This window comes from Erinaceus europaeus, chromosome 2 (genome assembly GCF_950295315.1).
Source record: "Erinaceus europaeus chromosome 2, mEriEur2.1, whole genome shotgun sequence".
In the NCBI taxonomy this organism is placed as follows: Eukaryota; Metazoa; Chordata; class Mammalia; order Eulipotyphla; family Erinaceidae; genus Erinaceus; species Erinaceus europaeus.
This window is the reverse complement of record NC_080163.1, coordinates 203,902,415-203,914,739: the sequence shown is the minus strand read 5'-3', so window position 1 is coordinate 203,914,739 and position 12,325 is coordinate 203,902,415. Positions and strand designations below refer to the sequence as shown.

Genomic DNA, 12,325 nt, shown 5'->3' with positions numbered 1-12,325 from the left:
CACCGTCTAGTCAAGCCCCACCCACGCCCGCCCACGCCCCGCCCACGCCCCACCGGGCCTCTCAAAAGGCATCCCAAGCCCCGCCCACACCGGCACATCGCCCCGCCCCTTCAGCCCCGCCCCTAGTCACCGAGCCCCGCCCGACCAGGGTTTCTGGGACCAGCCCCGCCCAGGCCACGCCTCCCAGCGCCTATTGGCTGGAGCCGCCGGGCCCCGCCCCCGGTGCACCCACGCCCCCGCGTCCCCGGATGTGCGCGGCAGAAGGAACCCGAACATGGCGGGTCAGGTACTGAGTGTAGTGTCGCCGCTCAGAGGGCGGCCTGGCTCGGGGGACTCGGGGTACGAGGTGGGGTCTGTGAGGATCCGGGGTGCGATCTGGGGGCCCGGGGGTCTGTGAGGCCAGGACGCTGCCCTGTGCTGCACGCGGGAGCCGGTGGCGGCGTGGGGGTCGAACCCGCGGCCTGCGGAGTCTCGGGCGTGTTGGCCCCGTGCCGGCCTTGCCCTGGGCGCCACCGTGCGCGGCCCTGGCCCTCGGAGGCTCCGTCTAGACCTGCGTCTCCTCGGAGGACCCGGGTAGCCCCCGCGGCCCACCCGCAGCCTCCCTCCCTGCACCTCCTCCCCTCTCTCTGCACCGCCTCCCCTTCCCCTCCTCCCCCTGCACCTCCCCCCCTCTCCCTGCACCTCCCCCCTCCCTGCACCTCCCCTTCCCCTCCTCCCCCTGCACCTCCCCCCCCCCGTCCCTGCACCTCCTCCCCGTCCCCTGCACCTCCCCTTCCCCTCCTCCCCCTGCACCTTCCCTTCCCCTCCTCCCCTGCACCTCCTCCCCTTCCCCTCCTCCCCTTTCCCTGCACCTCCCCTTCCCCTCCTCCCCCTGCACCTTCCCTTCCCCTCCTCCCCTGCACCTCCTCCCCTTCCCCTGCACCTCCCCTTCCCCTCCTCCCCCTGCACCTCCTCCTCTCCCCCTGAACCTCCTCCCCTTCCCCTGCACCTCCTCCCCTTCCCCTCCTCCCCTTTCCCTGCACCTCCCCTTCCCCTCCTCCCTCTACACCTCCTCCTCTCCCCCTGCACCTCCTCCCCTTCCCCTGCACCTCCTCCCCCTCTCCCTGCACCTCCCCTTCCCCTCCTCCCCTCCCCCTGCACTTCTCCCCTCCCCCTGCACTTCTCCCCTCCCCCTGCACCTCCCCTTCCCCTCCTCCCCCTGCACCTTCCCTTCCCCTCCTCCCCCTGCACCTCCTCCCCTTCCCCTGCACCTCCCCTTCCCCTCCTCCCCCTGCACCTTCCCTTCCCCTCCTCCCCCTTCCCCTCCTCCCCTTCCCCTGCACCTCCCCTTCCCCTCCTCCCCCTCCTCCTCTCCCCCTGAACCTCCTCCCCTTCCCCTGCACTTCCTCCCCTTCCCCTCCCCTTTCCCTGCACCTCCCCTTCCCCTCCTCCCCCTGCACCTCCTCCTCTCCCCCTGCACCTCCTCCCCTTCCCCTGCACCTCCTCCCCCTCTCCCTGCACCTCCCCTTCCCCTCCTCCCCCTCTCCCTGCACCTCCCCTTCCCCTCCTCCCCTCCCCCTGCACCTTCTCCCCTCCCCCTGCACCTCCTCCCCTTCCCCTGCACCTCCCCTTCCCCTCCTCCCCCTGCACCTCCTCCCCTTCCCCTCCTCCCCCTGCACCTCTTCCTCCTCCCCCTGCACCTCCTCCCCCTCTCCTTGCACCTCCTCCTCCCCTCCTCCCCCTGCACCTCCTCCCCTTCCCCTGCACCTCCCCTCCCCCTGCACCTCCTCCCCTCTCCCTGCACCTCCCCTTCCCCTGCACCTCCTCCCCCTCTCCCAGCACCTCCCCTGGGCCCCTCCCAGGGGCGGCTCCTTCTGCTCCTGCGACCTTTATGACCTTTATTTTGTCCGCACTTCGCCTGCCTTCCAGCCCGGCTCCCTCCCTGTGAGTGCAGCCCCCCCCCCCCCCACAGGCACACGTGTGACTGAGACCCTGGCCGGCTCTGCTGTCTCCTGCATCCCGCACAGACCCCTCTGCAGACCCGCTTTGCTTTGCTTTGCTTTTTTCCTTTTGCCTCCACGGTTATGGCTGGGGCTCACGAATTCACTGCTCCTGGAGGCTATTTTTTTTCCCTTTTGTTGCCCTTGTTGTTTTATTATTGTTGTTATTATTGATGTCATTGTTGTTGGATAGGACAGAGAGACATGGAGAGAGGAGGGGAAGACAGAGAGGGGGAGAGAAAGACAGACACCTGCAGACCTGCTTCACCGCCTGGGAAGCGACTCCCCTGCAGGTGGGGAGCCGGGGGCTGGAACCGGGATCCTTAACACGGGTCCTCACACCTGGCAACATGCCTGGATCCTTAACCCGCTGCGCCTCCGCCCGACCCCCTCTGCCTGGCCTTTCTTCCAGGCTCAGTGGCTCCGCACAGGTGGCCGCTGGGACACGGACACGGAGAGCCCCGTTCAGAGAGCTGCCGGGTTGTCTGGCAGAGTAGTGACGCGTCTTTGCACAGAAAAGCCACTTGGCGACGTATCCCACAGCCCACGGCGCGGCCTTCAGTGCCCCCTTTTTAGTTAGGCCATCTATGTGGCACTCCCGGCTTGACATCGCACACAGGCGCGACCTTCCCACCATGCCCGTGCGACTGAGAGCGTGGGACAGTCGCAGGGCGCGTCTCTCGCTCAGCTCGGCCCCCCACCCACTGGCGCCCACCTGTCAGCAGCGGCCGTCCAGCTTTGGACAAGTGAAGCCCGCTGGCCACTTTTCTCCGTGACTGAGCGGGCGTCTCAGCGAGGCCTTTCTGGGGAGCCGCCAGTCCCCCGTCCCTCGGGCAGGAGCTCTCTGTGCTTGGAGCCGGCGGGCCCCGCCAGCATCTGCGTCCGTCTGTCCCTCGCAGGTCATCAAGTGCAAGGCGGCTGTGGCCTGGGAGGCCGGGAAGCCTCTCTCCATAGAGGAGGTGGAGGTGGCGCCGCCGAAGGCTCACGAGGTCCGCATTAAGGTGAGGACGGCTCCCCCCCACCCCCGAGCCCTGGGTGTGCGGGGGGGCATTCGGACTCTGCAGATGGTGGAGTCAGTGTCCCGGGTACTCGGCAGAGTCCTGCTCTTTCCGACTCAGCTCCGGGTACTTGTGGACGAGGCCAGGGCTCGCCCTGGGGCTGTCGTGTGAGCCCCGCCACCGGCCGTCCCTGTCCCAGCCGCCTCTGCGGCGTGCACAGCTGTCTAGGCCAGTTCTTCTTCTTCTAGCGTTTGCCCTTCTTCCGTAGCCAGTCCACAGCGTCAGGTTGAGCCTGATGTCAAGTTTCGAGACCTCCTTTGAATCTGGAGAGGTGGCAGTCGTTGACTATGTGGGTCACAGTCTGTCTGGAGCCGCAGGGGCAGTTCGGGTCGTCTCTGGCTCCCCAGCGGTGGAACATAGCGGCGCACCGGCCATGGCCTGTTCGATAGCGATTGAGGAGGGCCCGATCATAACGTGCTAGGTCAGAGCCAGGTGGACGCTCGCAGGGGTCTGTGATGAGGTGTTTGTTCTTGACCTCAGCTGACTGCCAGCTCTGTTTCCAAGAGTCTGGAACAGAGAAGTTCAGTGTAGGCGTAGGGGACCAGATTGGGTGACGAGACGTCAAGCGCTGGACAGTCTAGGCCAGTGTCCCTGGATCAGTCTGACTTCCGTGGCCTGGGCCTAGGGTGTCTGTAGGATGTCCCCTTCCTCTGGTCCCTGACGTAAAAGGTATGGTGACGTGGTAGAAATACATTTCTAACAGAACAGACCTTCATTTTCATTTAAAAAAAGAGAGGGGGCCGGGTGGTGGCACACCTGGTTGAGCGCACATGTTGCAGGGCACAAGGACCCAGGTTCAAGCCCCCAGTCCCCACCTGCCCAGAGTGGTGAAGCAGGGCTGCAGGTGTCTCTCTCTCTCTTTCCCTCTCTATCTCCCCCACCCCTCTCAATTTTCCTCTGTCTCTGTCCAATATATAAATAGATTGAAAATATAAGTAAAAAAGAGACAGACAGACTTCAGGTGAGGTTTTGAAAGAGGCTTCTGGGAGTCTTTTGGTAGCGCATCGGGTTAAGCGCAGGTGGCGCAAAGCGCAAGGACCGGCATAAGGATCCCGGTTCCAGCCCCGGCTCCCCACCTGCAGGGGAGTCGCTTCCCAGGCGGTGAAGCAGGTCTGCAGGTGTCTGTCTTTCTCTCCCCCTCTCTGTCTTCCCCTCCTCTCTCCATTTCTCTCTGTCCTAGCCAACGACGACAACAATAACTACAACAATAAAACAACAAGGGCAACAAAAGGGAACAAATAAATATTTAAAAAAGAAAAGAAAGGCTTCTGACCGATAAAGCAGCAGGTCTTAGAGTGGCGTCAGCTTAGAGAGCCACGGACACACCGGTCTCAGGACTCAGCCTGGGTGCCGGGTGGCCACCACTGTCCACTGTGCACAGCCGGTGCTGGAGCTGCCTCGGTGCCCTGGGAAGGTCCGTCTTTTCCCTCTTCGTGCCTGTGAGCTGGAAGCTAGTCTGCAGCCCACCCTGGCTCCCGGGGGTTACCCTGCCTAACCCAGGGCCCGGCCACAGAGCTCAGGGCCCTCTCAGCCCAGGCCCGGTCCCCTGAAGCCTGACAGTGGCCTGTCAGTTTCTGAGTTCTGCTCTCAGTCTGACTGTGATTTTGGTCCCTGCGAGAGAAAGAGCGTCTTTGCTCTGTGATCGTGCACAGCCCAGGCTCCGGCCTGGCCCCACTGTGGTCTCTCTCTGCTTCTCGCTCTCTGCCTAACAATGATCAGTAAAGCCTTGGTAACGGGCTCCATCAGAAACTGCCAGCGCATACCGAGATGGTCACTCTGCACGTCGGTGTGTGGGGGAAGCAGGACACGGATGCCCCAGCCCCTCTCTGCCCTGGCTGGTGTGGTGAGAAGCAGCACCTGAGAGGGGAGACAGAACTGACGTGCTCCTTGGGTGACACAGTGGGTGGGTGGCGTCCCGGAAGCACTCTGAGTCCCCCCCCAGACCACGCGGTCCTGCGAACCGTGGGAATAGTCCTCTTCAGAATCCCACCTGCCGGCGGTGGGCTGGAGCTGCAGGGTGCTTGCCCGCGTGGCCAGCTGGTCTCCCTCTCCCGAGGAGGCCTGCACCCCGCGAGGAGGCCGGGCGTGGAGCACCCCCGCGGGGGAGTGTGCCGGGGTCCCTGCAGTGTGGCGTTCCCACCAAGACACCTCTGCCTTGAGCTGTGTCTCCCTCTCCCGCTAGATCGTCGCCACGGCCGTGTGCCACACCGACGCCTACACCCTGAGCGGGGCTGACCCGGAGGGGAGCTTCCCGGTGATCCTGGGCCACGAAGGGGCGGGCATTGTGGAGAGTGTCGGCGAAGGGGTGACCAGGCTGAAGGCAGGTGAGGGCCGCTGGGCTTCCGTGGGGAAACCTGTCTCTGGGCCGCTGTCTCCGCTTGATTTTTACCTCTCCTCTAGGAAGCGTGACTAGGTGAGGATGCTTTTTCTTTCTCTGAGAGTTTCTAATCTGTCCGACTTCAAAGACTGCTGTTCATGCAGATGTCTCTCGGTACATTTTCCAAAGCCAGTTTGCCCACTTAAGAATTTTCTAATGTGGGCAGCTGGGAAAATGGCCCAACTGGTTGACCTGGGACTTGCGTCCTGCCTGCCCGAGGTTCCCAGGTCCAGCCTGGGGTGATGCTTGGCCTCTTTCTCTGTTTTATCTGAATCTCTCTCCTCTCTCTGACAAGCAGTAAGTAAAGACAGTTTTGGGACAGAAATTTGTCCTGTGCGTCTGTGAGCCAGTGCTTTGAATCACGTGCTCTCGTGCCCCAGCTGCTGCTTCTACAGATCCAGTTAGACAAGACACCCGAGACACCTTGTCCGCGGCACCGGGCAGCGTCTGAGCGAGGGCTGCTATGCAAATGGACCCCAGGCCTTCAGGGTCCACCTCGGCAAAGCCCCACGAGCCGGCCGGCCACGCAGTGGCCATGGCGGCTCAGCCCACACCCGCTCTCCTTCCAGGCGATGCCGTCATCCCCCTCTACATCCCCCAGTGTGGGGAGTGCAAGTTCTGCCTGAACCCCAAGACCAACCTTTGCCAGAAGATCCGGTCAGTACCTTGCCACCTCATACCCACAAGCGCTCAGGCTGGTAACACCTGTGACCATTTTACAGACTCACGCGCCTTCCCACGGCAGCCCCCCATGACTGGCGTTTATACAGACCCTCACGCGCCCCTTCCCACAGCAGCCCTCCATATAAACCCTTACAAACAAGTATTTTATGGCCTGTGACATTGCAGTAAAACTTAGCTCACACAGTTATTGGAAAGATTGAAATGACCCCTGACAACAGTGAAGGTGAATGCTTGTTTTTTTTTAATTTTTTTTTTTTTTGGGGGGGGATTGTTTTACAGTCGATGGTGAATACAATAGTTTGTATATGCATCACGTTTTCCCAGTTTTCCACATAACAATACAACCCCCACCTGGTCCTCTGCCACCTTGTTCCAAGAGGTGATTGATTTATTACTCGGCCACCGGTGGGTTTTTCAGAGGTGACCTCAGTTCTTAGAGGCCCACCCACCTCTTTGGGGACAGGGAGGTGGCGCAGCAGTAGAGCGCCCACCCTGCCCATTGGAGATCGAGGTTCGAGCCCCAGTAGCAGGTGAGAACATGCCGGAGAGCTCGTGGAGGCGGGAACCACACTTGGCTCCCTCTCCCCCTCCAGCAGCAGACAGGCAAGTTTGCGGAGAAGACAGAGGCCCTGCCGCCAGCGCCACACAGGCCTCTGATAGGTGACCAGCCCAGTCCGCCGTCTGTCCCATGAGCTTCCTGTGATGCTCAAACCATTGGCTCCTGGGGTGTGTCCACGCAGGTCAGGGCCGTCGGCAAGTGCTGGTGTCAGAGCTCGCTCGCTCGCTCCTGAGTCACTGCTCCAGGTGGCCTCTGTCTCCTTTCCAGATAGTTAGAGGTGGAAGGGAGGAGCACGGTGCTGCTCCCCAGGCTGAAGCCCCTGCGTGTGGGGTACGCGCGAGAGGTCTCTGTCGTCGCTGTCTGGCCTGGTCCAGCCGGGGCGGCTGTCACGGCAGCTCTGCTGGGGCCTGGACTCGACACGGCCTGTGGTGGGCAGGCAGTCGGAGCCTCGTGCACTGCCCACTGGACTCTTCCAGCGCTCTGAGGAAGTTACTTTTCTTTGCGTTTCTAGCAGGGACGGCAAGCCCAGGTCCGTCTGGCTATGGGCTCCTTGCTCCCAGGCCAGGCCCTCACCACACCCCACGTAGTCTGTCCGTGTGCCGAGTTGAAGCCCACCCTGACCACCCAGCCAGCCCTGCTTCTGCAGCCCCCTGCTCCCGGGCGCTGCCCACCAACTGGGCATGCCGCTGGGCCCCGCCGCTAGGCGTGCCGGCTCACCTGTGAAACCCCGGGAAGTGGGTGCAGGTCCAAAGCCAGTCTTAGAAGCCGGGCTCTGCTGTGAGCACCCGCTCAGCAACCTTCTCCCCCCCCCACCCCCACCCCGCAGCGTCACGCAAGGGAAGGGACTGATGCCGGACGGGACCAGCAGGTTCAGCTGCAGGGGGCAGCCGCTGCTGCACTACATGGGCACCAGCACCTTCTCCGAGTACACCGTGGTGGCCGACATCTCTGTGGCGAAGATCGACCCCTTGGCCCCGCTGGATAAAGTCTGCCTCCTGGGCTGCGGCGTGTCCACGGGCTACGGGGCCGCGGTGAACACGGCCAAGGTGAGGCAGCCGCGGCGGGGTGCCGGGGGGCCCTCGAGGGCCTGGCGGGCGTGGCTCACGGGGACCTCTCCCAGGTGGAGCCCGGGTCCACCTGCGCCGTCTTCGGCCTGGGCAGCGTGGGGCTGGCCGTCATCATGGGCTGCAAGGCGGCCGGCGCGGCCAGGATCATCGGCGTGGACATCAACAAGGACAAGTTCGCCAAGGCCATGGAGTTCGGGGCGTCCGAGTGCCTCAGCCCCCAGGACTTCCACAGGCCCGTGCAGGAGGTGCTGGCGGAGAGGACGGACGGGGGCGTGGACTTCTCCTTCGAGTGCATCGGCAACGTGGGCGTCATGGTGGGTGCCCCTCGGGCGGGAGCCCAGAGTGGCGGGAAGACGGCCAGAGCCTGAGTGTCCGGCCCCCCGCCAGGACCCAGCAGTGCTGGGGCCGGAAAGTGGACCTCGGGTAGGCAGGGCACTGAGCGGCTGGGAGAGCGCGATGCCCCCCTCAGCGTTGGCAGAGAGGGTTTGTGCCCAGCTCGGGTGGAGTGGGCCCACGGCCACCCGCCCCTCAGGGCTGCTCCACCCCCTGGCCTGTCTTCCTTGTCTCCGCCTGGTAGAGCCCAGGCAGGCGCAGCGGGAGCCACTCGTCTGCTGCACCAGAGCAGTGGGGCATGTATGTGTGTGTGTGTGGGGGGGGGTACGTGTGTGTGTGTGTGTGTGGGGGGGGGTGCTGTGTGCAGCTCCCCAACTCCCACACTTACCTTTCTTTCCTGACTTCAGATGGAGGGGTGGGTTCCTGCGTGACTTTACCGCCTGTGGAGCTTCCCCACAACTGCAGCGTTCGCTTGCAGGTGGCCCCAGGGTCTGACCCTGGGACTTTGTGTGTGGGAAGGTTGGTTCTCTGCTGAGCAGACTGTGTTGTAGTCCTAAACCAGTACTTTTAAGGGAAATTTACTTCAGCAATTCAAGTTTGGGTTTTTTCCTCCCTTCCAGGGGCTCAGTGCCTATACTACGAATCCACTGCTCTTGGAGACATTTTTTTTCCATTTTTATTTTAATCAGACAGAACAGAGAGAAATTGAGAGTGATGGGGAAGATAGAATAGGGGAGAGAAAGATAGACTCCTGCAAACCTGCTTTATTGCTTGTGAGGCAAGCTGCAGGCTCGAACCAGGATCCTTACGTGGAATCTTGCGCTTCATACTATGTGGGTTTAACCTAGCGCACCACTATATATATATTTTTTTTTTTTTAAATTTTTATAGTTATTCCCTTTTGTTGCCCTTTTTTTTAATTGTTGTTGTAGTTATTGTTGTTACTGATGTCGTCGTTGTTGGATAAGACAGAGAAATGGAGAGAGGAGGGGAGAAAGACCTGCAGACCTGCTTCACCGCCTGTGAAGCAACTCCCCTGCAGGTGGGGGCCGGAGACTTGAACCGGGATCCTCACGCCAGTCCTTGCACTTTGCGTCACGTGCCCTTAACCCGCTGCACTCCTGCCCGATTCCCATGTGTGCGTATGTATATATATAAAATAAGGGAGCCGGGCAGTGGCGCGGCGGGTTAAGCACACATGGCTGATAATATATATATATATATATATATATATATTTTTTAAACACCTGTTAAAATTGTTCTGTGAAAGGGTGAGGCAGGCACTCCAGTGGAGTCCCAGTGAGTGCCCAGGTTGAGTCTCTGGCACCACTGTGGTCAGTGCCCCTCCCTCTCCCTCTGTCCTCCCTCCCCCCTTTCTTCCCTCACGAGCATAAATCATAAAGATGGGGACAGAGTGTCCCCGCCTGTGGCGTCTGAGGTGCAGGTGTCCCCCAAGTGGCCGGCTTCACTCCTGTGTCCCGTCCCGTCCCGTCCCGTCCCGTCCCCCCTTGCAGAGAGCCGCACTGGAGGCCTGCCACAAAGGCTGGGGCGTCAGCGTGGTGGTGGGCGTCGCGGCCTCCGGCGAGGAGATCTCCACGCGTCCCTTCCAGCTGGTGACGGGCCGCACGTGGAAGGGCACGGCCTTCGGAGGTGAGCGCTCTGCCCCACCGGCCTTGTTTCCTCAGGGGGCTCTCAGGGCTGACGTTGCCCGGTGACAGAGAGCAGAGCATTTCCAGGATCAAACTGGGCCCCGTGCAGGTGTGCATGTGCTCTGCCCACTGAGCTGGCTGGTCCCCTGTCCTGTCACGGAGTACCCACAGGCTCCCTCCTTACCATGAGCTCTCTGATGGCCAGCTCCCCATGCTGCCTGCTCACCCCAGGGCCCATGGCCACTTCTCCCTCCTGAGGGGGTCACCGTGCCCAGGAGGTGGTGTGGCCTCAGGGACCAGAGACCACCAGCCCACACTGTCACCTGCACCTGGATGGGGCCCCAGCGGTCTGGCTGGATCGTGGGGCCCGTGGGGGAGCTCACCCCGGGGCTATGCTTGAAAGCCGCCTAGAGGCCAGTGTGGCTCCCAGTCAGCCGTGTGGTAGCCTTGGGAGACCTGTGGGGACACGGCCACACTTGGGGGCTCAGAGTGCCCCGGCCGGCTCTGGGTGGCCTCCCTCACAGGAGCACTGAAGTGTCCTCTGGGTGCTGGGAGACACACTGGCAAAGAGCAGGACCTGCAAGCCTGGGCGCCACTCAGTCCCAGCACCGCATGCCAGGGGGGCTCTGACCTCTCCCTCCCTGGGGGGTGGGGGGGACGGGACTCTCCACCTCAGAAAGAAATGCAGTGACTGGGGAAGGGCAGAGAGCCAGCTCAGCGGGGAGTGTCTGCCTGGCAGCTGGAGCTGGCCCTGTGGTGGCCCTCCCCTCCCCGTCAGTGACACAGTGACACGGTGACACAGGACAGAGCAGTGGAGTCCCCCGTGCTCAGGGCCCTGCTCCACGCAGAGCTAGTGAGGGAGCTTTGCTCTCTTTACCCCTGCTGCCTCACTGAGTCTCTGACCACGGGATCTTGTGTCACACGTGTCTTTATCCTCTCGTGTCCAGGACGTGGAAGCTCTGCTGTGACCTAAATGAGGTTTGAGTGAATCTTAGTGTCACAGAGGAAGCCACTCAGAAAGCCCTGTCCGTTAGTGTCACAGAGGAAGCCACTCAGAAAGCCCTGTCCGTCCCTCCTGCTTGCCCTCAGCCTGCCACCCACCGAGCTGTGGGCAGAGGCTGCAATAGTCCACGAAGTGTCCTCCTTCCAGGCTGGAAGAGCGTGGAGAGTGTCCCCAAGTTGGTGTCTGAATACATGTGCAAGAAGATCAAAGTGGACGAGTTTGTGACTCACACTCTGTCCTTCGACCAGATCAACAAAGCCTTCGAGCTGATGCATGCTGGGAAGAGGTGACAGCCCCGACAGTGACCACAGGCCGCGGGGGGAGGAGAGTGCTAAGAGGCCCCGGGTCTTAGCCGCTCTGCTCAGTCCCAAACAGTGACCACTGGCCATGGGGGGGGATCCGGTGACCATAGGTCGCGCTGGTCTGGGAGTGCTAAGAGGCCCAGGGTCTTAGCCGCTCTGCTTCCTTTACAGCATCCGGACTGTGGTGAAGCTGTAGATCCAGGCATCTGTCTTGGGGCATCTGGGCAGCCGTCACGGGACGTCTGGGCTCCAGGCGGCCGGCGCGGGGAGCCCACCGTGCCCTGGCTATCCTGCTGCCCCTGCTCTGGAGGGTCCTGTCCATCAGAATCATGACTCATGGAGGCAGGTGCAGCCTGGCCCTGACCTCTGATCGCTGAATTCTGGGTAGTGGTCACACATTGAGATTTCACAAAATAAAGTGACTTCTGCACACATGTGACTTGGTTCTTATGGGGCCACCACCCCCACCCCCGTTTTCATTTGTCAGAGGCAAGACGGAGGATGCAGGGCTCTGTGTCCCATCTGAGTGAGGAAGCTGCCACCGCCAAGCTCCCTGCACAGTGCCCTCTGCTGAGCATGGCCCCGTCACACTGCAGGGGGCTCTATGCTAAGGTGTCTTTTCTCTCTGAAATGAAAATGATAATCACTGTCATCAGAAGTAATGGGAGGCAGCTCTTGGTCCAGGTTCAAGCCCTGGCACCACACTGCTCCAGCTCTGCTGTCTGCCTCTGAATGGCCCTGAGCAGTGAGGTCGCCCTGGCTTCACAGATAAGCCTGAGGCTTCAGGCCTGGGTAGCTCAGAGCCAGAACTGAACACGGGTGCTGGGGCCTGAGGAAGGTGGTGGGGTGAGCGGGCGCCCTGGTGGAGGTGATGGGGTGAGCGGGCGTCCTGGTGGAGGTGACGGGGTGAGCGGGTGCCCTGGTGGAGGTGGCGGGGTGAGCCGGCGTCCTGGTGGAGGTGGCGGGGTGAGCCGGCGTCCTGGTGGAGGTGGCGGGGTGAGCCGGCGTCCTGGTGGAGGTGGCGGGGTGAGCCGGCGTCCTGGTGGAGGTGGCGGGGTGAGCCGGCGCCCTGGTGGAGGTGGCGGGGTGAGCCGGCGTCCTGGTGGAGGTGGCGGGGTGAGCCGGCGTCCTGGTGGAGGTGGCGGGGTGAGCGGGCGTCCTGGTGGAGGTGGCGGGGTGAGCGGGCGTCCTGGTGGAGGTGGTGGGGTGAGCGGGTGCCCTGGTGGAGGTGGCGGAGAGCGGGCGTCCTGGTGGAGGTGGCGGAGAGCGGGCGTCCTGGTGGAGGTGATGGGGTGAGTGGGAGGTGATGGGGTG

At 62.3% G+C, this 12,325-nt stretch overlaps 1 protein-coding gene across 2 annotated transcripts; it reads left to right on the top strand.

Annotated features, from left to right (window-relative positions):
- The first annotated feature begins 223 nt into the window (after positions 1-223).
- Positions 224-11,443, top strand: LOC103127556 (alcohol dehydrogenase class-3). Of its 2 annotated transcripts, XM_060186326.1 has the most exons (9): positions 226-286; positions 2,879-2,980; positions 5,220-5,361; positions 5,984-6,071; positions 7,484-7,703; positions 7,778-8,038; positions 9,572-9,707; positions 10,857-10,995; positions 11,183-11,443. In XM_060186326.1, exons 1-9 carry the CDS (start codon positions 275-277, stop codon positions 11,205-11,207), a joined length of 1,125 nt encoding a protein of 374 aa, XP_060042309.1. In that variant the 5' UTR covers positions 226-274; the 3' UTR covers positions 11,208-11,443. The 2 variants fall into 2 exon arrangements, with proteins under 2 accessions (XP_060042310.1, XP_060042309.1); XM_060186327.1 differs by lacking the exons at positions 10,857-10,995; positions 11,183-11,443 and adding an exon at positions 10,654-10,722 and having other exon boundaries at positions 224-286.
- Positions 11,444-12,325: the final 882 nt, after the last annotated feature.